Source organism: Cyclopterus lumpus, chromosome 7, assembly GCF_009769545.1.
Source record: "Cyclopterus lumpus isolate fCycLum1 chromosome 7, fCycLum1.pri, whole genome shotgun sequence".
In the NCBI taxonomy this organism is placed as follows: Eukaryota; Metazoa; Chordata; class Actinopteri; order Perciformes; family Cyclopteridae; genus Cyclopterus; species Cyclopterus lumpus.
This window is the reverse complement of record NC_046972.1, coordinates 21,571,028-21,592,674: the sequence shown is the minus strand read 5'-3', so window position 1 is coordinate 21,592,674 and position 21,647 is coordinate 21,571,028. Positions and strand designations below refer to the sequence as shown.

The 21,647-nt window shown below is 47.6% G+C and overlaps 1 protein-coding gene across 1 annotated transcript; it reads left to right on the top strand.

Moving 5' to 3' along the window:
• The first annotated feature begins 53 nt into the window (after positions 1–53).
• bmp7b (bone morphogenetic protein 7b) lies at positions 54–21,024 on the top strand. The gene is made up of 7 exons (XM_034537954.1): positions 54–800; positions 15,076–15,259; positions 16,218–16,366; positions 18,256–18,459; positions 19,522–19,598; positions 20,162–20,272; positions 20,545–21,024. The coding sequence occupies exons 1-7, from the start codon at positions 404–406 to the stop codon at positions 20,692–20,694; spliced, it is 1,272 nt and encodes a 423-aa protein (XP_034393845.1). The 5' UTR covers positions 54–403; the 3' UTR covers positions 20,695–21,024.
• Positions 21,025–21,647: the final 623 nt, after the last annotated feature.

Here is a 21,647-nt window from a genome sequence, read left to right as displayed (position 1 = left end):
CCCCCCCTCTCTCTCCTCTCCCCTGCTCCTCCCAGCTCTCACAACGCCTCCTCAGAACTTGTCCTTGTCTCTCCTGGTGAAACGCGTCTGCCCACATCCTCCCCTCTGCAGTTGCACGCTGCACTCCGGGTTGGTAGCTGTTGGCCGCGGGCTGCGGATGAGGACAGAGGTCCGCGCGAGCACATTTCTGGCCAGAAAAAACCCGATCAAACAAAAAAAAAGGGGGACTTTTTGAAGTGAAGTTGATGTTTCATTTGGGAGGCACTGCCCTCAACATGAGGGTCCGTACCTGACGTCGGATATTGAACACAAGGCTGCCCGTTGCTACAAGTTCAATATCCTTTTTTTTCCTCTTTTTTCGGCGAACAGATAACTGAGCGCAATTACGCACGGGCGAAGTACCATGGCACCGATTTTGGACCGACGCGCCCCGGCTCTGCTCTTGGTTTGGAGCTACTGCGTACTGGCGGACACCGCGTTCGCGAACTTCACGCTGGATAACGAGTTCCGCTCCAGTTTCATCCACCGTCGGCTGAAGAGCCAGGAGCGCAAAGAGATGCAGCGCGAGATCCTGTCGATCCTGGGGCTGCCGCACCGGCCGCACCCCCCCCTCCTCGGGAAGCACAACGCCGCCCCGATGTTCATGTTGGACTTGTACAACGCCATGTCCACGGAGGGGGACGAGGACAGATACTCCTACCCCTACAAGCCCGTCTTCACCAACCAGGGGCCCCCGATAGCCAGCGTGCAAGGCAACAACTTCTTGAACGACGCAGACATGGTCATGAGCTTTGTCTTGGGTAGGCTTCTTATTCTCTCAGCCAAACAACTGTTGAACATACCACTTTACAGCATTTAGAGACGTTGGAAACGAGGGCAAATACTAAAGTCTCAATCATCTCAATCACAACATCTTAATAATAATATTTGTGTTGTAAAAAAAAATACCATACAGTGGAATTAGGTGAATATTTGAGATATTAGAGGTCCCTAAAAAAGAAATATGAATAATTCTCTAATGGACCGTTTTTACACACTGTTGGTTTTGGGGATTATTTGGCTGTTGTTAAATGATCTGCTACATCGGTACAGGCTATATATATTCACCGTTTACTGCAAGTATTGCTCTCCACTTGCTGTTTTTTAGGACCCATCGTTCTGCCTTAGGCTATCTATGAGTCAAGGGTGATAGTCGTGGATGTTATCTTGTTACTTCCACTTGTGTTCTCCTGATACACACACACACACACACACACAAGGAGACCAGCACAACAACCACCTTTACAACATAACAATAATAATAATAATACCATCAGTATCACATTCCAAGTGTCTGTCTCTGGTAAACAGCTGTGCAACCAGCTATAATGTCCAGGTGCTGCAAGACGATGGACCAGCCAGCAGCTAATATGTCAACCATGTATTATCTAAAGAATGAGTAAGTCAACAGCGGAGTGGGTTCAAAGTGTACTGGGTCCTCCCTCCACTCTAATCTGGAGACATCCCAAAGTTTAGACACTCAAGAACACCAAAATAGTGCAATTCAGTGACGCTCCAGAGTCAGTTTTGTTATAGTTTCTGTGTAGTTATTGGCTGTAATATGTTTTTTTTTCTTCCCAGAACCCAATCTGCTTATCTGATCAGTGTCTTGAAATCAAACCGTCTTGACAACTTGTATTGCTGTCAGCAACAATCAAAGAGTATTAGCAGGCGGAGTCCGATTTTTATGATTGGATAAACACATCGTTGCCCCACTTACGTTCCAGATAAATAGCTGCGATTATTTTTAATTTTTTTAATTTAATTTTTTTTTAGTGAATTAACCTTTTTATTGTATTTTGGCAGAGAACACTCGGGCACATGCAATTCTCGTTCCTCCACTCACGGGCACTGTGTAATTACTGTGGGAGCCGCCGCATTGTGACTATTTCTGACAGGCTGCGACACAGATGGATTTGACCACAGAGGCTCGCAAAAAAAATAAAATAAAAAATAAGTCAAGGGCCGAGGCCCCCGCAGTAAGCCGGCGAGGAAGAAGGGAGCTTTTTGAGACAGGCGGCAGATGGTCGGGACTCGGTCCATTTCTCCTTTTTTTGTTGTTGAAGGGATGATGCTTAAAGCAGACAGAGGATCAGCTGGAGGGAACGTTTCATTTAATATATTTAGAGGATTCACGAGAAGAAAAAAAATAGGAAAAGTTACCTGTCAAGTCTTGTGTGTGTAATAATGTAATTGTCGATGTGGCACTCGTCCAGGCTGAGTCTTCCTCACCAGTGTTTCCGAGTGCGTCACCCCATTTGGTTATAACGTGGGCATTTCTCACTGCATTGTGTGTGCTGTCTGCCACGTGTTGCATCGAGTCAGTGTAGGGTTCATTGTTAGGCTTCTCCCCGAGTCTCATCAAATGTGTGTCCAGGCAGCTTGATTCAAAACAGCAGATAATATTCTGTTACAGAGAGAGAGAGAGACAGATAAGTAGATGGCTATCGAATGGATTGACTATTTCCTCTCCAAGATTCCTCCCTATATCCGCATTTGCTCCTTGTGGTGTTTCGTTTTCTTATATTTAAAGTCGCCTGAGAGCAAAAGGAGCGTGGCTTTTATTTAAAAACTGTCCCTCAAAAGCTCTTGCATGTCTCCATAACTGCCGTGCCAAGGTGCATTAGTCAGACTTTGTACGCTTCCTGAGACACCCCCCCGCTTTGAATACTATGACAATAATAATGCATCTGATTTCTCTGCGGATGCTTCACGAAGCCACTGTCGGTAGAATGCAAACACTGCCACTCTTAATATTAATATCTTTTTGGAAAGATTGGACATTTCCCTTTCCAGAGTGCCACTGCTGCGCTTTGTCGTCGGCTTGTTGCGAGCGTTGCAGACTCCGTCGCCGCTGCCAGCGAAAGGCGGGGGTGTGGGGCTTTGGGACAGACCCCAGACCAGCGACGTCCTCTCGCTGAGTCACCTCCTGGGTTTTAAAAGCCCAGCTGTGTAAATGGCTTACGGCATTCGTTCAGAATGTACGCTGCAACACGGAAGAACACAGGTCACCCGTGGCACTGGGTGTGTGCCGGACGTGCAACGGCGCCAGCAAGTGAACGCAACACGTCTCTCTAAAGTGCACAGAAAGGTGCGAAAATAACATTAGAATGGGTGCATTTTTAATATATTACTTATATATTCAGTCTGTGTGCGCACGCACATCCATAGTCGCACACACACACACACACGTTATTGTAACTGTTATTTAATGTAGTCCCGGTGGTGTCTGGCAGCATTCACCCTCAGCCACTGTGAATTAAGGCATTTCCTCTTTAACAAACCACAGCTTCCAGGGGTTTTTGGCCGCTACTTTTGCCTCACACAGCGTCCAGAACCACAGGAAAAAAGGTCTGTGACTTGTTGGTCCACTATTTGCATCCTGGATGACTGAAACGGTAGCATCATCATCACCTGTGTGTGTGTGTGTGTGTGTGTGTGTGTGTGTGTGTGTGTGTGTGTGTGTGGGAGAGGAGGGGTTTGAAGTCTTTTACTGTAAAATGTTCGCATGAGATGTGTTAGTCACCGCTTCCTTACTTTGTCTGCACTCACGCTGTCTGGCATAGATTAAGGTAGCCCGAGGTGAGTGTGAGGAAAGGTTTTAAAGTTGTGTGTGTGTGTGTGTGTGTGTGTACCTTTTGGGCTGGTCAGTGTAATAGTTTATTCATCTTTAACGATCTTATCATGATATTGTTGGAAGTTAAACGTCAAGAAAGCAACGATATTATAACATTTTAACATACTCTTATATATATATATATATATATATATATATATATATATATATATATATATATATATATATATATATATATATTCTTTCATCATATTCTAGTGTGATTTTTTTTTACCATTTATATTTTGAAATATGGTCAAAATGCACCAATCGCCAAGTAAAAATTCCTTTTATGTGCAAAACATCAACGTTTGTGGTCCCGAATAATTAGCTTAAAAAAAAGTTTGTTGACAAAAAGAAAAGCATACAATATCATCAGACAGATTCAAAGCTGTAATTCGAGACTGGATTAGAGTTTGGTGTCGTACAGTGTGCAATTGGAGTTAATTAAAAGCATTGAAAAGTATCAAGCCATCCCAGGTGCGTTTAATTGCTCCGTGTTGCTGCTGTTAATCTGCACCAGACGTGAAACTTTTAACTAAACCAGAGTCGAGGAGCAAACAAAGCTGCACAGCTCTCTTACTCACATTGCTGCAGGATGCAACATGTCGGCCCGTTATCTCGCCCGATTCGAGTCCCGATGTTGCACATGGAGACCGATCGTAGTCTTAGCATCGCGTCACGTCGAAGCATCGCCTTTTTATTTAACTGCCGAGTTGAGGCTGTGTATCAGGGCCCGGGAGCGCAGACTTGGCCGAGTGAGTCAGTGCAACTATAGCAGGTAATTATCCTCTGCGTTACCGTGGTGACCGGACAGGGCACCACCTGGCCCTCCACCATTCACGGCCCTCCTCCTCCTCCGTCTGCTCCCGTGGGAGCAGTTGCCTCATGCTTTACAGAGCGCGTTGACAGGAAGGAGACGGGGAAGACCTGAGCCGTAATGTCCCAGTCGATGGATCGGACTTTATCTTCCAACGAGTCCCCCTCATGTCGACCTCCACCATCCCCGTCTGGCCCCGTCTCCGATCCGTCCGACACGCAGGACCATCCGATACCAAACTTCCCTCCCCCTGCCCTCCTGAACAAACAGTATTGATTATCAGCACCGGCCTCCCGGTTTTAATTAGTTAGTTATCATGCGGTCCCAGTGGTGTCGTGTGGTGTTTAGTCTCCAACCTCCTGCTCTGGCCCTCCACCTCCAGGGGTTTAAACCTCCCGTGCTTCCAGACATAAAACATTTCAACACTTTCTCAAGTTCTTTTGTGTGTTTTTCCACTCCCCACCTCTCTTTTCTCTCGTTCTCTCACACATACACACGCACACTTTCTCTGAACCACCCCCCCACACCCAAAACACAACTTTCCCTTCCTCTCTATACTTCATTCCTCACTCCCATAAACCCACTCGCACACTCTTTTTGTCCATGAACTGTCCGTACGCCTTTCTCCCTCCCGTAGATTTATTTATAATCGCTTCTGTATTCTCTCCCGGTGAACCAAAAGCACATGCGTGTGTATGTATAACGCGCACGCAGTGTGCTTCAGTGAGGAGCGCACGCGCACGCTCTTTCTGTTTTTGCCCGAGAGGAATGTTTCTGGAGCTAATTAGTGTTATTGAGTGCATGTTTTATTGCCTTCTGCTGGACATGCAGTGAGCAAAAGCAGAGGAATGTAACAGTTGGTACAGATAGCCTTCCCGTCAGGTAATTTCTCTTAATGCTCTCCACGGTTTGATGCATTACGCTGAGGTCTGGCGTGGAAATAAATAACACAAATGGAGACAAATGCAGACACTATTAAGCTTCAGGCAGCAGGGGGATCCATGGAAACGCTGGTTCCTCCCTCTCCCCCCCCCTGTTTATTGTCTTTCAAATTCACCTGTTGAACCCGGGAGTCCAGAGTGACATCTGGATGCACATAGCAGAGCCTCTGTGCTCTTGGCCAGGCTAAGGCACTTGCTGGGAGGGATGATGAAACACTCTGCGGGTGGGACTTTGACAATGTGGCAAGTGGTCCAAAGGCCCAGATGTACTAAGCAGCGGGCGTTCGAGCTCCGTGATGGACGGCGCTCCTTCGCTGCCAGGAATGTTGGGCTCGTTTCAGTTTTTCTAATGATTTCACTCTCCTGCTCTTACTTTTTTAAATTTTGTTTCTGTCCGTCTCTCCGAACGTATAGCTAGACACTACGCGACCACTGCAAAATGCATATAGGAAGAAGAAGAAGAAGAAGAATTGAGACATTAAAGTGAGCTGTGAGATATAAAATTAAAGTGCAGCGGATAACAGAATGAATGACGTTCCGAAACCCGTTTAGCCACTTCTCTTTCATCTGGGTTACTTTGGCCTTGCCTTATCAGTGACCGGCAGCACATAAGACTCCCCTGCACTTCCCTGACGTTGTGTACCAAGCAGTGAAGCCCAGAGAGCAGATGTGGGCCGGAGCGCAGCCAGAGATCCTGGGACCAACGGCTCCGCTGCTGCGAAAACAAACACACTACTTTTTGCTTGGTATTGGGGGGCACTGACAAGGGCGTATAGGAGGAGAGGAGGAAGGAGACAAGATGAGGAAAGGTGGATCAGGAATGGGTGCCGTGCATTTCTGTGTTTATTCCTTGTCCTCGTGGGAAAGTCATGTGCATCAGAGCATTCGTTATGCGTGTGCTTGTGCATGCTAAAAAAAAACATTATTTTCGAGCCACTTACCCTCCCTGGTCTCCAGCTGCACTGTATGATGTGTGTTAGTTGTTCTCGCGGAAGATTGCGTTAGCGGAAGCCCGTAACACCGGCTAGATTTCTCAACAGGTCCCAACAGCCAAATCAAAGCGTGTAAAAGTGTTTTCTTTTGTGGTGACATTTTATGTCTGTGCAGCGTGCAATATGAACTGCGGTTTTCTGTTTATTTATTCAAGCGTACAGCTGTGTTTTTCTCCACAGCTATTTGGTTTATTGAAAGAAAGAAAGGAAGAAAAAAACCCCAATAATGAATAAATGTAATAAGACAAAATAAACAACAAGCTGATAGAAATCCAGCTGCCAATGTGCCCGTCATGCATGCCCGCGATGCCGTTCTGGGATGCAGGAGGAAATTATTTTTAAAAGTGTTATGTCGACACCGAGGAAATCTGTGTGTCTCTATGTGCGTATTGTATGTGAATATTTTTGTTTTGGGTCTATAATAAGAGGCGGCTTGGCCGGTCGAGGAGGGTGTGGCCCCTGTGGCCACAAAATTAAAGAACATAAAAAAACAAGGGGATGAGGGGAAGAGTGAGAGGGGGGAAAACTGAACGGCTGTGGTTCCACGTCTCCCCGAGTTGTTTTATTCTGTAGTTAAGAGGAAGTGCAGATGGTTACCGTGGCATTCGCGCACAGCGGTCCCTCACCGCTCGGCACAGATCTCTCCACACCCCTTCATCCCCGTCTCTCAACACGTGCTGTCGCGCCACAGAACAATGGCCGCTGAAGATTTAGGATGTGGTTTTCTTTGTTGTCACCGTTGCCTTTCACCAAAGTGCAGCCTCTCTTGAGGGAACATGATGAAGTAGACGTTTCCAATTTCGGAGATGACTCAATTTGTCCTGCAGGGCCTTTTAATCAGCGGAGCACGGGCTCTTTTCGGATTCACCGCTCTGGTTCTTCCCGTACATGAATGTAAAGAAGCCTCAAGTTTGACGTTTGATTTTAAGAATACTCTTTTGTCTGTTGGTGAAAATGGTGAAGCTAAAGCTAGCAGCCAGCTAACTTAGCTTAGCTCACAAAGACTGACAACTAAGGGAAAGAGAGCCTGGATGGATCTGTAGTAAACTAAATAAGGTTGCCAGCACCTCCAAAGATCTCTAATTAACACATTTCATTTGTTTGAATTTGTACAAAGACAGAAGAAGTGTAAATACAACAGTTTGGGGGGATTACGTTATAGGGGATTGGCTTGTTGGAGTCTCCGCTGGTTGCAACTTCTGCCAGACAAGAAATAGTCCGGCGCAAAGACCCCTGCAAATTGTAGTTTTTACACGGTTCTGTACGGATTAAACAAACAAGATATTACTTGTTTATTAGTTGGCGTTAAGAGGTGGGATTTTGTCCCATTTTGACAGAGCCAGGCTAGCTGTTTCCCCCTGTTTTCAGTCTTTATGCTAAGCTAAGCTAACCAGCCTGGAGAGGTATCGCTCTTCTTATCGACAGTAGCTTTCTGCCAGAAAACGAATGACCGTATTGCCTGAAATGAAACTATTCTTTTAAACTAAAACTATCTGCGTGGCTATAGGTACCAGTCCAGGGAAGGTCATTTGTGATTTCCGTGGTTTACGACGGACCGACCCTTTAGCTCGGCTGCTGCGCGGTCGCTCTGTAAAGGAAGTAGAGGCTTTACAGTCGGACACATTCCTGTGAGTTCCAGGCTGTTGCATATCCAGTATAAATCTCCGGTCCATGATGCCCAGCGAAGCGTGAGCTGGAACCCAGCACTACGGTTTACGGGTGCAGAGGGGGCAAGCGTGTTTGATGGCCGCTGTGAGAGGCAGAGGGAGAGGTCACCGAGTATAATCTCAGACCTCGGGCTAGAGAACTCAGAAAGGTTTAGTTTGACCACGAGTCTTAAATGTAAAGACTCTTCTTCGTGTGGTTACTGCTTCTACAAACACACACACACACACACACACACTGCGGTGAGTTAATGATCGTTAAGTGTCAGTAAGTTATAGCATGGAACTCCGCTGAACCTTTCCCAGAGCGCTGTCGGGCGCTGGCTCCCTAGCAACAAGCTGATGTTAACCTGATGTTAACGTGGTAATCGTCCTACTGTGGTTAGTCACCCGGTACCCGGGAGATCAAACCCCTCTGTACTCTTTTGAAGGATAAACATCTCGAGCGCTCTGCCCTTTCCTTGCACTCTTGTTTTTCTTCCCCTCTCTCTCCATTGAGCTTCTGGAAACTATGACTTACTTGTTCCCAACACTGTGCTTAAAACATTGTCGAAAAAAAGGAAGACGGATCATTACTGGCGCATCAATCAATTTAGCGTGACTTTATGGGCTGTTGCGGTCCGCTTCGTTTACTCTCCATATGAAATCTGACCCCGATTTGACTTATTGCCTTTCTGGTTTGTGAATCAGGTGTGCCTGTTGGAGTTAATGGGCTCTCCGGGGATGCAGAATGAGCTGCAGATAATGGGTGCGCGGCTATCTCAAGAGAACTGAAGGTGGGATGGAGGGGAAGGCGGGAGGGGGTGGGGGAGCTTAAGCTGTCGGTTGAGAGAAGTGAGAGTGGTGCCAGGGGTGAGATCCCCCTCCTGCGGAGCAGCGGAAGCGTGCAAGGCGGGACCGAGAGGTGTGAGGGTGCCGAACAGACGCTTGGGCTAATACGAGCCGTCAGATTTGGCCGCTGCAGCTCCGGAGCTCGAGGTGTCGGAGAAGTGTCTTAGGTCTGCTGGCCCGGCAGACGGGGGTGGGTGTGGGTGGAGAGGGAGGAGGAGGAAAAGAGGGAGTTACAAGTAGAGAGAAAAAGGAGTTACAGGAGGAGGCTGGTTATATTTCTGTAAGTTCTATAAAACTAAAACCAACAGTGTGTTAGTGCGTCTCTTAATACTTTCTGAATTCCTCAGCCTCAAGTTGCATTTGTTCCTATTGAAGAATTTAGGTCAAAAGTTTGATTTTGTTTTTTTTGTAAAAGCATGGATCCATACACAAATGAGAATTATAGTTTTTTTTAAGTAAATAGTGTAGTTTTGACTATTTTCTGAAAAAAAAGTATATATATATATATGTGTGTGTGTGTGTGTGTATATATATACATATATATATATATATATATATATATACTTTTTTTTTGGCAAGAGAAATAAGCTATATCATTCTTTGGCTAAGTTGGATCATATATGAACACAAAACAAAGTACAGACATGTTACATGATATGTAGAATATACAATATAAAATTCAGAAATCATGGCAACCTCAAATAGTTTTTTTATCTGGAAAAAGATCCAAGCTTTTGGTTGTTAGCAGGCAGAGACTCTCGGTAGTGGAGCTGTAGGCCTTGTGGTGGAAGCATAAACCATGAAAGATGCCAACACAGTGTTCACACCCGATTACCCTCTGGTCGCCAGGTGCACTGGAGGTTTACAGGACAGAGGTGATGTGGGCCAACCGTGCACCGTCAGCAGTTTGTATAAAAAGCAAATCAAGCATCTGACCAAATGATAAAAGCAGCTCACTGTGTGTGTGTGTGTGTGTGTTTGTCTCTTTTGCATGTGTTGCATCTTTAATTATGGATTACAGAAACCCATAATGATTGAGTTACCTTGTGCTGTGACGCACAAGGCCGCTCGCTTCACAGGAAACATTTTGTGATAGATGTTTGTGTGTACTGGGATATGTGTGTGTGTGTGTGTGTGTGTGTGTGATTGAGAGAGTGTAAGGAGCAGCAACCGATCCGGACGGCGCCTCCTCAGAATGAAGGGCTCATAAGCCACGAGAGGGTGTGTTTACCATGTTTGTGGTCTGCGTATGTTTGCGACACAGGTGGGGCGACGGCTACTCACTTCCTCCCAGAGGAAGTCATAAATGCACCCGCTTTGGCTTTGACTGAGCCTCTCCCCTTCATCTAATGACTGCCATACTGCTGTAATGGCCTGTACAAGAGAGAGAGAGAGCGAGAGAGAGGCTGTATACACTCGGTGGGCCGCACTCTCCTTTTCTCTCAAACTGCATAGATGAAAATTCATGCGATGAGGAGTTGAAATGGAAAAGTGATGCGAGAGAGAAATAGTTGGTGTGGGAGTTGCACCGCGGCATCCAGCTGGGCTCACAAGGAACAAATAAAGAGCTTTTTACAGTGAAGGGGCGGCAGGTCTGGCTTTCTCCCCAGAGGGAGTGCACCTGCTCAGCTGCAGGGAGAGAGGTCCCCGGTGTGGTGGAAGGAGGAGCAGGCCCTGGAGCAGAGAGGTGAGAGAGAGAGAGAGAGGGAAGAAGGAGCAAGCCCTGGAGCAGAGAGGTGAGAGAGAGAGAGAGAGGGAAGAAGGAGCAAGCCCTGGAGCAGAGAGAGAGAGAGAGATTTTTTTGATTTTTACAAAATCTTTATTTTATATGAAAAAAAAACGAATATACGAACAAACACACATTGTAAACACATTAACTAAATAGAACAACAAATAAATCTGAGAGGTGGTCCCTCTCCGTCGCGTCCTTGTCCTGCAGCACCTCCGTCTCGTCCTCGCAGCAGGGAAACCACCGCCGACACGCCTCCCAGTTCAGGACTGGCCACCTCCGTCAGTCCGGTCCTCTGGATGTCGGTCCTCTGGACCCCGGCCCTTGCATTTTAACTCTGCCTCAGACTCCTTAATCGCTCTACCGACAGTAACAGCGATCTTCCTCAACCTCCAGCCCTCCCGATCGGTAAAACTCTTCACGGCCTTATTGGCCATGTGGAGCCGGATGGACTTAACAAGTCCCGGCAAGTCCGAGAAGTACTCCTCTATAAAAATCCTCTGGTTTTTAGTCCTAGCTAGAAACCCTTTTAACTCGTCCACACTATATACATCTGGGTGCTCCTCACCTTCCTCAGAGGAGGAGTCCTCCTCCATACTGGACTCAGACTCCTCGTCCCCCTTACCCGAAGCTCCCTTCTTGGCCCGTGAGCTTTCCTCATCCTCCCTGCTCTTCCTCTTCAGACGGTGAGCCTGACCCTTCTCCTCCTCCATCTCCATGTCAACCTCACCGTCTGACCACACGCAACCCTCCTCCTGCTCACATCTTTCCTCCCCTGGCCCCTCCTCTTCCACCTGCTGGGTCCCACCCAGCTCCTCCCGACCCCCCTCTTCACCCTTCTGGGCCCCACCCAGCTCCTCCCGACCCCCCTCTTCACCCTTCTGGGCCCCACCCAGCTCCTCCCAACCCCCCTCTTCACCCTGCTGGGCCCCACCCAGCTCCTCCCGACCCCCCTCAGCTCCTCCCGACCCCCCTCTTCACCCTGCTGGGCCCCACCCAGCTCCTCCCGACCCCCCTCTTCACCCTGCTGGGCCCCACCCAGCTCCCCCTGTCCTCCCTGTGCCTCCTGCCGGTCCCCTCCGACCCCCTCCGGACCGTCCTGGTTCTGTCCCCTCCTGGTTCTGTCCCTCAGGAGCCGCTTCACTAGAAGCGTCCCGCTCGGCTGCCCGCTTACTTGGGCACTCCCTGGCCTGATGCCCCTCTCGTCCACACCGGAAACATTTACCGTTTCCAGAGGTCGCAAACAGCACGTAGTCAAAACCCTCGACTCTGGTCTTGATCACGAGGTTGAGCTCCTCACTCCTGTTGTTCAGGACCATGAGGAGCTGCCTCCTGTGAGACACCACGTGCCTCTGCAGGGGAGACCTGCACCCCGAGGAGACCTTCCTCACCCCCGACACCACCCTCCCGTGCCTCGCCAGCTCTCCGAGCAACACCTCGTCCCTAATGAACGGGGGCACGTTGTCCACCGTCACTCTCACCGCCGGCGTTACAAGCGGCAGCACCGGCACCACCGTGCCCTTCACCACGATGCCCTTCACCACGATGCCCTTCACCACGATGCCCTTCACCACGATGCCTTTCGCCCCACCGCCAGACTGCAGTCCTCCACGGAGCACGCGAAGCCCGGTGCGACTCTCAGGCCATGTCCCCGAGTCAACCAGCTGAGGTCCATAGCGCGTTAGCACGCTGCTAACGCGCGCCGGCCGGCTGCGCCAACACGCACACAACAACCACCAAACCCCCTCGTGCACACAATAACCCCACACACACTACAACACACACTACCACACACACACTACAACACACACTACAACATACACTGCCTTCTGTCGACCACTACCAACAAGAAAAACAGACAAAAACCACCATTTACTCACAACACCGCTCTCAGCTCATAACCTCCGTCCTCACGCTCAGAGAGAGAGAGAGAGAGAGTGAGAGAGAGAGAGAGAGGTGAAGTAATTGGATGGAGGGTGAACTAGTAGTCCTTACTTTGTTATATTCCTGTTTTTGAATGGAGAACATTTTTGTCCCAAAAGGTTGGAAACCAGTGGAGTAGTATTCAAATATTCTAGGATCATTTATTGTCATTTTTGCAACACTAATAAAAACACGACATGCAGCACCGAAAACAATTCTCTGGGCAGATAATATGAACCCGACATCGTCACATTGATGATTCTGCATCAGGAAAACATCGTCCATCAACTTCTGACTACGTTTGAGTCCCGAGCATCATTGATTGCAAACGCGGAGTCCGCCTCCCCTCGTCCCACCGCGGTCCTGCGGTCCCGCGCTCCGCCCCTGCGCTCCGCCCTGTCAAGTGCAGCTGGATCTGGGACCACAATCAGGTCTCCTGTCACCAGCCTCCCATCGCTGGGTTCGCCTAAAGTCACATTTCATCCATCTTGTCTTTCTGTGACAGGACATCAGACAGCCAGGGGAAGGCTGGGTAGTGGAGTAGCCTGAGGAGATGTTGTTTGATAATGAGATGAGATTGCTAAAAGTATAACTCCCATTGTTGTCAGACTTGGAACAGCTTTTTCAAAACCAGTCCAACGTGTCCCCGTAGCAGAGAAAAAGGAAAAACTGAGCCTAAAGCTAATGGCCAAGAGCCATCCCTCCATAGCAGGGTAATTAGATCCTTTCTTTACTCCCGCTCTGGCCAATCATCTCTGTTTGTACAACGTCCTTCGGCAACTGGGTTTGATAGAGAGGTAAATGAAAAGGGGTGGTAGGGGAGAAAGTCCACTGGGAAAACTACACAAGAGTGAAGAGGGGGAGAGAAACCGGTCCGAGGAAGACAAAGAGGCAGGTGTGCAGTGAAAGAAATGACACGCACGAGAAGGGCAGTGAGACACGCACCACTATTTACATCATTGCACACTTATATTACTAACAACTGTTAGTAATGTGTGTGTGTGTGTGTGTGTGTGTGTGTGTCCGTGGCAAAGATCTTGCCAAGTTCAGATACATAGAGAGATATAAAAAAACTGTCCTCTGTCACCAGCTACTCAGCCCTGCAGGGTCACGAGGTCAATGTCTTAACTGTATTAGGACCGTAAATTATTATGTTCATGGCTCTCTAGGGATTACGTTTTCTCAACAGCTATGACATGTTGTACAAACATTCGTGGTCTCCAGAGGATTAATCCTTTTTCTTTTTTTTTCAGTAGTCCCCTAATTATTGGAAATGAATAAACGTTATAACTTTGGCTATCCCTCAACTTTTCGTCTTTACTTTCTTTATCATCACGTCTAAATGACCAAATGCCTGCAAACCCTAATGAGGCTGGAGACTCATTTTCTTGCTTCATGTAATCAATCATTTGGATGTATAGATGTCAGGTAAACAAATATCAGATGATATATATTTCACATTTCCCCAAGGCCCAGGGTGATGGCTTTAAACTCGTTTTTTTTTCTCCTTCTAAAACCCCAAACTCTAATTTCCAATATTATAATCCGATTTAGATCGCTGTATTTTTCATTGCACTTTTTTGTAATGTCTTGTTTTGATTGTTGCTGTGCAAATAAGGGAGGAAGGGAATTTCTAGTCTAACCTACAGTGTATAGAAGTCGAGAAGAGAAGAAGAAAACATGCTATTGACGGTCTGGGAAGATGATGTAGTGTTTTTATGGGTTTTTTCTCGAGAGCTTATAAATGATTTATTGCGTTTGTGTGTACGCATCTGTTTGTATATTTGTCGGCGGTCCGTCTGACAGTTGATAAAGAGGGAGGCGGAGGGACAGCCAGGAGATGTTGAGAGACAAGGCGCTGACCCCTGGGAGGTCCTGCTGGGACATGAGAGGAGCAGGGTCGAGGGGGCCACGTCAAGGAAGGGGGGGGGGTCTTGGAAAGCCGGGATGAGAGAGAGAGAGAGAGAGAGGAGGGGACGTGGATGGAGTGCAACAAACACGGAGCCCCTCCCTCTCCATCCTCATGAGAACCAGATGAAGGGCAGACTGGATGACTCTCTGGGGCTATATATACGAGAGGAAGAGAGCGAGAGAAGAAAGGGCCTCATAAAGCCGTCAGAGTCCGCCTGCATCTCTCTATCACGGCTCAGTGTGCGCCACATGCGTCGCCTGCTAGAGCTCGCACTCGTGAATGTTTCAATCATAAGCCGACATGTGTACTGCAGATCTATGGATGTCTTTAATCTGGGGACTGCCCCACAGGCTGACAAGGTATGTCCGCTCCTTGCTAACAGGGCCGTGGAGGATAAAATGTTGTTTTTGGTCCTTTTTTCTTTTCTTTTTGTGTAACATTAACCCCCTCGTTGTATCCCTGCACACATTTAGAATTTCTGCTGGTGAAGAGGGGGATGCAAAAAGCTCATGTGGGAAAGAAGCAGCATGTTCTGCATGTTCATATTCTGCATACATGCAATCCGTCTCATTTGTCATTTTTTCATTTCTTTCTCTTTTTTGTTGCAGTGGAGCCCGAAAAGGACTTCCTGCCGGTGCGGCGACATCACAGAGAGTTCAGATTCAACCTATCGCGGATCCCGGAGGGCGAGGCGGTCACCGCCGCCGAGTTTCGCATATATAAAGACGAACGCTTCGACAACGAGACCTTCCGCATCAGCATCTACCAGGTGTTGGAGGAACACACTCACAGGTGAGCGCGTGGCTATAACTTCTTTGTGAAAAATCTTTAGGTTTAATGTTCCTAATTTAATTACATCCCCCCCCCCGGGATCTGTGGATTTGTCATCATTTATAGACAATTAATACTTTTGTTAGACGTTCATCAATACTTAAAATAAGCCCTTATCTGGAAGCTTCTCCCACCATCTCCACGTGTCAGTAATCCGGGCCTGTGCAGGAGGTGCATGTAACTCGGGAATGGCCCGTGTCCTGCTCTCCGCGACGCCTCCTCAAGGTCTCTGTTGTCCAGAGGGAACAACACAGGCATTTATTCCCTTGCCAGCGACGGGGCCCCGGGTACATGAATGAACCAGAGCTCTGTGACACACTATCTGCCCCGTCGGGGGAAGAAAAAAAAATAGGTCGGCATACATGAATGGCCACATGAAGAACAAGGGATTTTAGTCTCCGATGGTAAAAGAGTAGAAGATCCAGAGTTCAGCGTCGGACAATGGGACTGAATTGGATCTGCACTATTTCACTCGCCACTTTTCACACAGTTCTTTCGCAGCTGTGTTTTCTCTTTCTCTCTCTCTCTCTCTCTCTCTCTCTCTCTCTTTTTTTGGCTTTGTAGCTCGTCCACAAAATTCCAGCCAATGATGGACCGTGTGTGTGTGTGTGTGCCGTTTATAAAGCCATCATTGTCAATTAAGAAAATTAAGTGTTCCCCTGGGCCTCGCCATCCCCTCCCTCGCTCCCTTCTTCCTCCCCTCAGTCTCTCCTTCTTACTCCATCTCTCTCTCTCTCTCTTTGTTTCACTCCGTCACACTCCTCCGACTCCCTCTCTCCACTCTCCCATTGCTTCGCTCTGCGCTCCGGTCACTTGGTCACATGGCTTCAACCCATCTTTTTGCAATTGTGCACGTGATCCCCGTTGACTTCTTCTTCCGACTTTTAAAAGTGAACTCCTCTTCTGTGTCCTTCTCAAGGGAATCCGACCTCTTCCTGCTGGACTCTCGGGTGATCTGGGCAGCAGAGGAGGGCTGGTTGGTGTTCGACGTGACGGCCACCAGTAACCACTTGGTCCTGAACCCAGGCAGGAACCTGGGTCTACAGCTCACCCTGGATAGCACGCATGGTGAGTGTCAGTCATATCAGAGTGTATCCCTGGCACGTGGGAAGAGGGTTACAGCAGACGGCGCTAGAAATAAAGCGATGGCGTCCACTCTGGTGCTCTTTGGGGTGCGTCGGCGTGACAGGACTTAGGCATGGCTGGCGGCTTATATGCGATAGAAGGTTTTCAAATAAGAAGCAGAATTGAAAGTCTCCCTAATAAAAGTAGGCGGCTATGACACTTTTCCAGCGGACGCCAACGTGTTACTAAAGATCATCCTTGAGGTTAATGATCGGGCGCCAGCTACTGAGCCTTCCGGCAAGCCCAGACCAATGTGTTGAACCCCCGATGATATGATGCGATAAGAAGCTGTGACATCTCCTCTTTTAACCCTCCTCGGGCGATAAGAAACAATCATTGATCATTAATTCTGATGGTGTTCTGATGGTGTTAAACAAGAATTAGATGATTCATAAAGATGTGGTTTATTGCATGCTTTGCATTGCACATGTGTGCATAGTGGTTCGTGATATATATATATATATATATATATATATATATATATATATATATATATCAATACATCTTCATTAGAAAGTATTGTAGGTGTGAATTAAAGTAGTGGCCAGTTATGCCCAGGACCAGCAACCTCCGGTTCTGAAAAGTGAAGACGATGCTGAAGTGTTTTAAACTTGCATTCTCTCTCACGGCCATCAGGGGGCGACTCCTCCGGTTTTAAAGAGAAGTCCGATTGTATAGAGGTCTATGAGACTTTTAGTTTTTATAAAGACCATCAGGGGTACAGACTGATTGTATAGAAGTCTATGAGACTTTTAGTCTTTATAAGGACCATCAGGGGGCAGACTGATTGTTTAGAAGTCTATGTTACAGCGTCTCTACCACAGTGTCACTCCTCCGTAGAGTCCAAATATGGTCGCTTGGATCAAACAGATCCAGGAGAACGACATGCACCACGTTAATGTGGACTTGCTGTTTGACGTCTGAACGAACCAGAAGGTCTGCATTACAGAACAACGTGCGCTGACATCAGTGCAAGAATTCGTTGATTCGTTCCTTGTGTGCGCACGGCAAAGATAAATCAAAGTCTGGTCCTCGTCGTTCATCATCGGCCATTCACCCCCCGTATTCATCCGTCATACCCTCAGCATCATCAGGCGGCCTTTCAGAAAAAGCACACTCTGTTATCCTGAGGATCACATCTCAGCTGGAGTTTGTCATCACGGGGTTTTAGTCAGTGGAAAACTTCATCAACAAACAGTGTGAGGTACAAGAGCCTGTTTGAGAATATTATCTCTCTCGATTGGATGGCAGGATGTTACATGTCAGGTGAGGAAAACAGACACTGTATTGCTTTCGTGTTGCGGGAGGGGAGTGCTGGAGAGGCTGTATCCATGAGTGTGTGTGTGTGTGTGTGTGTGTAGGGTTATGGGTGAGCATGCACAGACAGGCACGCGGCACATCCCGTCGCCGGCAGCGACCAGAAGCCTTGATTTAGCACATAACGGGCGATCAGGCACACATTCTTAGAGTAGATAGACACTGCTGGAGGGCAGGTGCACGAGCGTGCACGAGCACACCCGCACAAAACGCACACTCCAGAGAGAGGCTTTGATGTTCGCTGTTACGTTTCGTCCTTGGCATTTCAGAGGTGGAGAAGGGATGAGGGGGGACAAAAAGGTCAAAAGGAATTCATTTGTAAAAACAGACAAAAGTGTGGCTGCGGCGGGGAAAAGCGTAAGAGATCGCACGCATGCAAAAAAAAATGACACAGTGGGCACACACTTATTCGATTTCAAGCGCATTCTGCAATTCTCGTCACCATGCATGACTGAAATCAAAGATGTCCGCGATGCCAACACCTGTTGAACTCGCCTCTCTGTCTCCCCCTGCAGGAGAGATCCTCAATCCCCGCGTGGCGGGGCTGATCGGTCGCAACGGGCCTCAGAATAAACAGCCCTTCATGGTGGCCTTCTTTAAAGCCACCGAGGTGCACCTGCGAAGCATCCGCTCGGCGCAAGGGGGTTCCAAGCAGCGCAACCCCAACCGCTCCAAAGGGAACAAGAACCAAGAGGCACTGAGGGTGGCCAATGTCGCAGGTAAACACGCAAAGTGTGTGTGTGTGTGTGTTGTATTTACATCCAGCGCTGATTCACGCGTTGCATGTTCGTCCACGAATGCACAATCCATCCGGACCAACAACAAAAAAAAAAAAAAGAAGCACGCCATTGTAACTGGTGTGATTCTTGCGGGACATAAAACACGCGACGCATGCTTTTGTTCTGGAAGGTGTGAGAGGGCTGTGTTTATGTGAAGCGCTGAAACATTAGACCGTAATGCCTGAGCTTCAAAAAAAAATAAATCCCTCCGCTGTCTTTTGTTTATTTGCACGAGCGTTGCAGAGCCGTCGGGGCCAAGTTCCCTGCGTGGAGGTGAGGCAGCGCAGGCTTTTATGGCCAGAACACATCTGCCGTTGCGCTGTAGGGCAACCGGGGCCACAACACATGGGCCAAATGGGCCTGTTTGGAACCAGCGGTCTTTTAACTGGATGATGAGAACCAGTTGCTCGTGATCATTTTCCGACGTGAGCCCCGCTCAATGTAGCGCGGAGCCCCAGAGGTCACCGGAGGGAGGGAGGTAGAGAGAGAGAGAGAGAGAGAGAGAGAGAGAGAGAGAGAGAGAGAGAGAGAGAGAGACCAGGAGATAGAAAACAGACAATTCTTTTTTTTAAACACGTGGATGGGGGGGGGGGGGGTAAAGGGGAAAGGAAATGTGGAAACAAAGCGAATAGAAGGAAGGGAGAATAAGTAAAGACTTGAGTTCAGGACAACAAAAAAAGAAAAGAAAAGAGGGCGAGTCTACTCTTGTGTTGCACATCTGTTTCATCCAGTGGAAACTCAAAGCCCAGCAGAGTGACCTCTAAGCAGGGTGGCCCATTCATTTGAAACAATTACCCACAACTGCTGCTGTATCTGGAGGTTGTTTCCTTCAGCCATTGTTTAAATGTTAATGTTTTGTGTGTGTGGACGTTGGCTGTGTTTAGGTCTGTTCCTTATCATCTCTAATTGGGGGTCCGACCACAAAATAATCACTCCTGCAGCCGAATGGGGATTACAGCACCGCGCGTTGAAGTCAACATCTCTCTCTGTCTCCGTCCTCAGAAAACAGCAGCACGGACCAGAAGCAGGCCTGCAAGAAGCACGAGCTCTACGTCAGCTTCAGAGACTTGGGGTGGCAGGTACGGGGGAAAAAAAGCGTTCCTCTTCCCAGGTAGCCCCCGAAAAAAATTGCTCGGCCCGTGCAACGGGAAGCCTACATTGGACACTTCTGGTTGCAAGTCTTATCCAAGAATCCTGAGAAATGTCGGACTAGAATCAGTGCACACAATACTTGAATCTCAGCTGGACGTGCTCACTAAAGGGCAGAATATAAACAATGTTGATGATCTATTAGTCTTTATAAATGCCGCTTGTTCCATCTTCTCAAATGTGAATATCTTCTGGTTTTCTTCTGTCTAAGTCTTTGTATTTTTAGACTTTTGGTCAGCCAGAACAAGCAACTGAAATATTTCAACTGGAGCTCCTGAGTTTTTCCACAATCTCCCGACACTATTGGTCAAGAAAATAAAGGGCAGATTTAAAAACTAATGAAAATATGTGGTAGTTGTGAAATTCACAATTTGATTAACAGCAGTTTTAGTAAAACTGCCAATTACAACGTAATCTGTCATCAGAAAAAGCCTCAAGGGATGAAATAAAAAGTACAACCCCCCCCCCCCCCCCCCCTCATTTCTTCTCTCAGGACTGGATCATCGCTCCTGAAGGTTACGCGGCGTACTACTGCGAGGGAGAGTGTGCCTTCCCGCTGAACTCCTACATGAACGCCACAAACCACGCCATTGTGCAAACCCTAGTGAGTAAACCTCCCCCCCCCCCCCCCCCCCCCAAGTCATGGGAAGAGTCGAATCTTCTCATCAACTGTCAAGACAAATGTCGCCGCTGATGCCGTTTGTATTTTAAAGTTTTAAAGTAAACCGTCATCGGTGATGTGATGCAGGATGACAGTTTAAAGCGGTTTATTCCCACAGTACTTAGAGTCAGTGTGTGGTGCCTTTGTCAACATTGCTTTGTGGTGTAATGATGATTTTAATGTTTAATGTTCAACCCCCCCCCTGAACTTCCCAGGTTCATTTTATTAACCCGGAGACGGTTCCGAAGCCCTGCTGTGCGCCCACACAGCTCCACGCCATCTCGGTGCTCTACTTCGACGACAGCTCCAACGTCATCCTCAAGAAATACCGCAACATGGTGGTCAGAGCATGTGGCTGCCACTAGACTGACACACACACACACACACACACACACACACACACACACACACACAGCCTGCTGTGTGGGAGAGACTCTCGGTACATGTTTACGGTTGTCCTGAAGTAAACACGATGTCTGATGTGTGGCTGAACAGGGATTTCAAATCATTTTTAAACTCCTCACCACAAGTGCACACGCACACGCACACACACGCACACACACACACACGCACACACATACTCACGTTTGTGCTTTCTACTGTGTATACAAGACATTAAAAGCAGTGATTGTACTGTATATTCATTCACAGTCAACAATCTTTTGTTTATTTCAATAATTGTTATTTTAGTTGATTCTTTTACTGTAGATTTTACTATATATATATATATATATATATATATATATATATATATATATTTTATGACCGAGAGACCCAGATGGATGTTCTGAATTTTCTTCTATGTACAATACTGTGTAAATATTTTTTTTTTCATTCTTTTTTTCAAAACGAAGCAAGAGCTGTATTTATTTCCTAGTGTCCCTCGGGGGGGCGTGTTTTCTCCCGTTTTGTAATGCCGCCTGTTGTCTTTCACACGATAGTGCAAACAAAAAAAAACAACTTTTGACACGAGCTCGATGCTCCTCTTTCTGCCTCAATTTTTTTTGTTTTACGACAACTTGGACCTGCACGTTGCATCAGGCGACGCTGTTCCACGGAGCTGACGCACAATTGTTATGGCAACAATTAGAAAGAGAGAGAGAGAGAGAGAGAGAGCTTTGTACAAAGCCTCTTGTTCTGTGCGCTCCACATTTTCAGGTTCATATTCCTCTGCTGTAACACAATCTGTCATATTTAATAGGTCTATTTATTGAGAGCTGGCTACGGCGTTCTGCAGTGCGCTCCAATGTCTCAACTGTGTTTTACTGCTGAACTGGTACAACAATAAAGTGGGAGAAAAGCAACCTCGAGGTGTTTT

Bases quoted from the DNA above. Each gene is read 5' to 3' on its own strand.
- bmp7b (XM_034537954.1), top strand. From the start codon at position 404: ATGGCACCGATTTTGGACCGACGCGCCCCGGCTCTGCTCTTGGTTTGG. The intron at 15,260-16,217 runs GTGAGCGCGTGG...GTCCTTCTCAAG, and splicing joins TTGGAGGAACACACTCACAG to GGAATCCGACCTCTTCCTGC. The intron at 19,599-20,161 runs GTACGGGGGAAA...TTCTTCTCTCAG, and splicing joins TCAGAGACTTGGGGTGGCAG to GACTGGATCATCGCTCCTGA.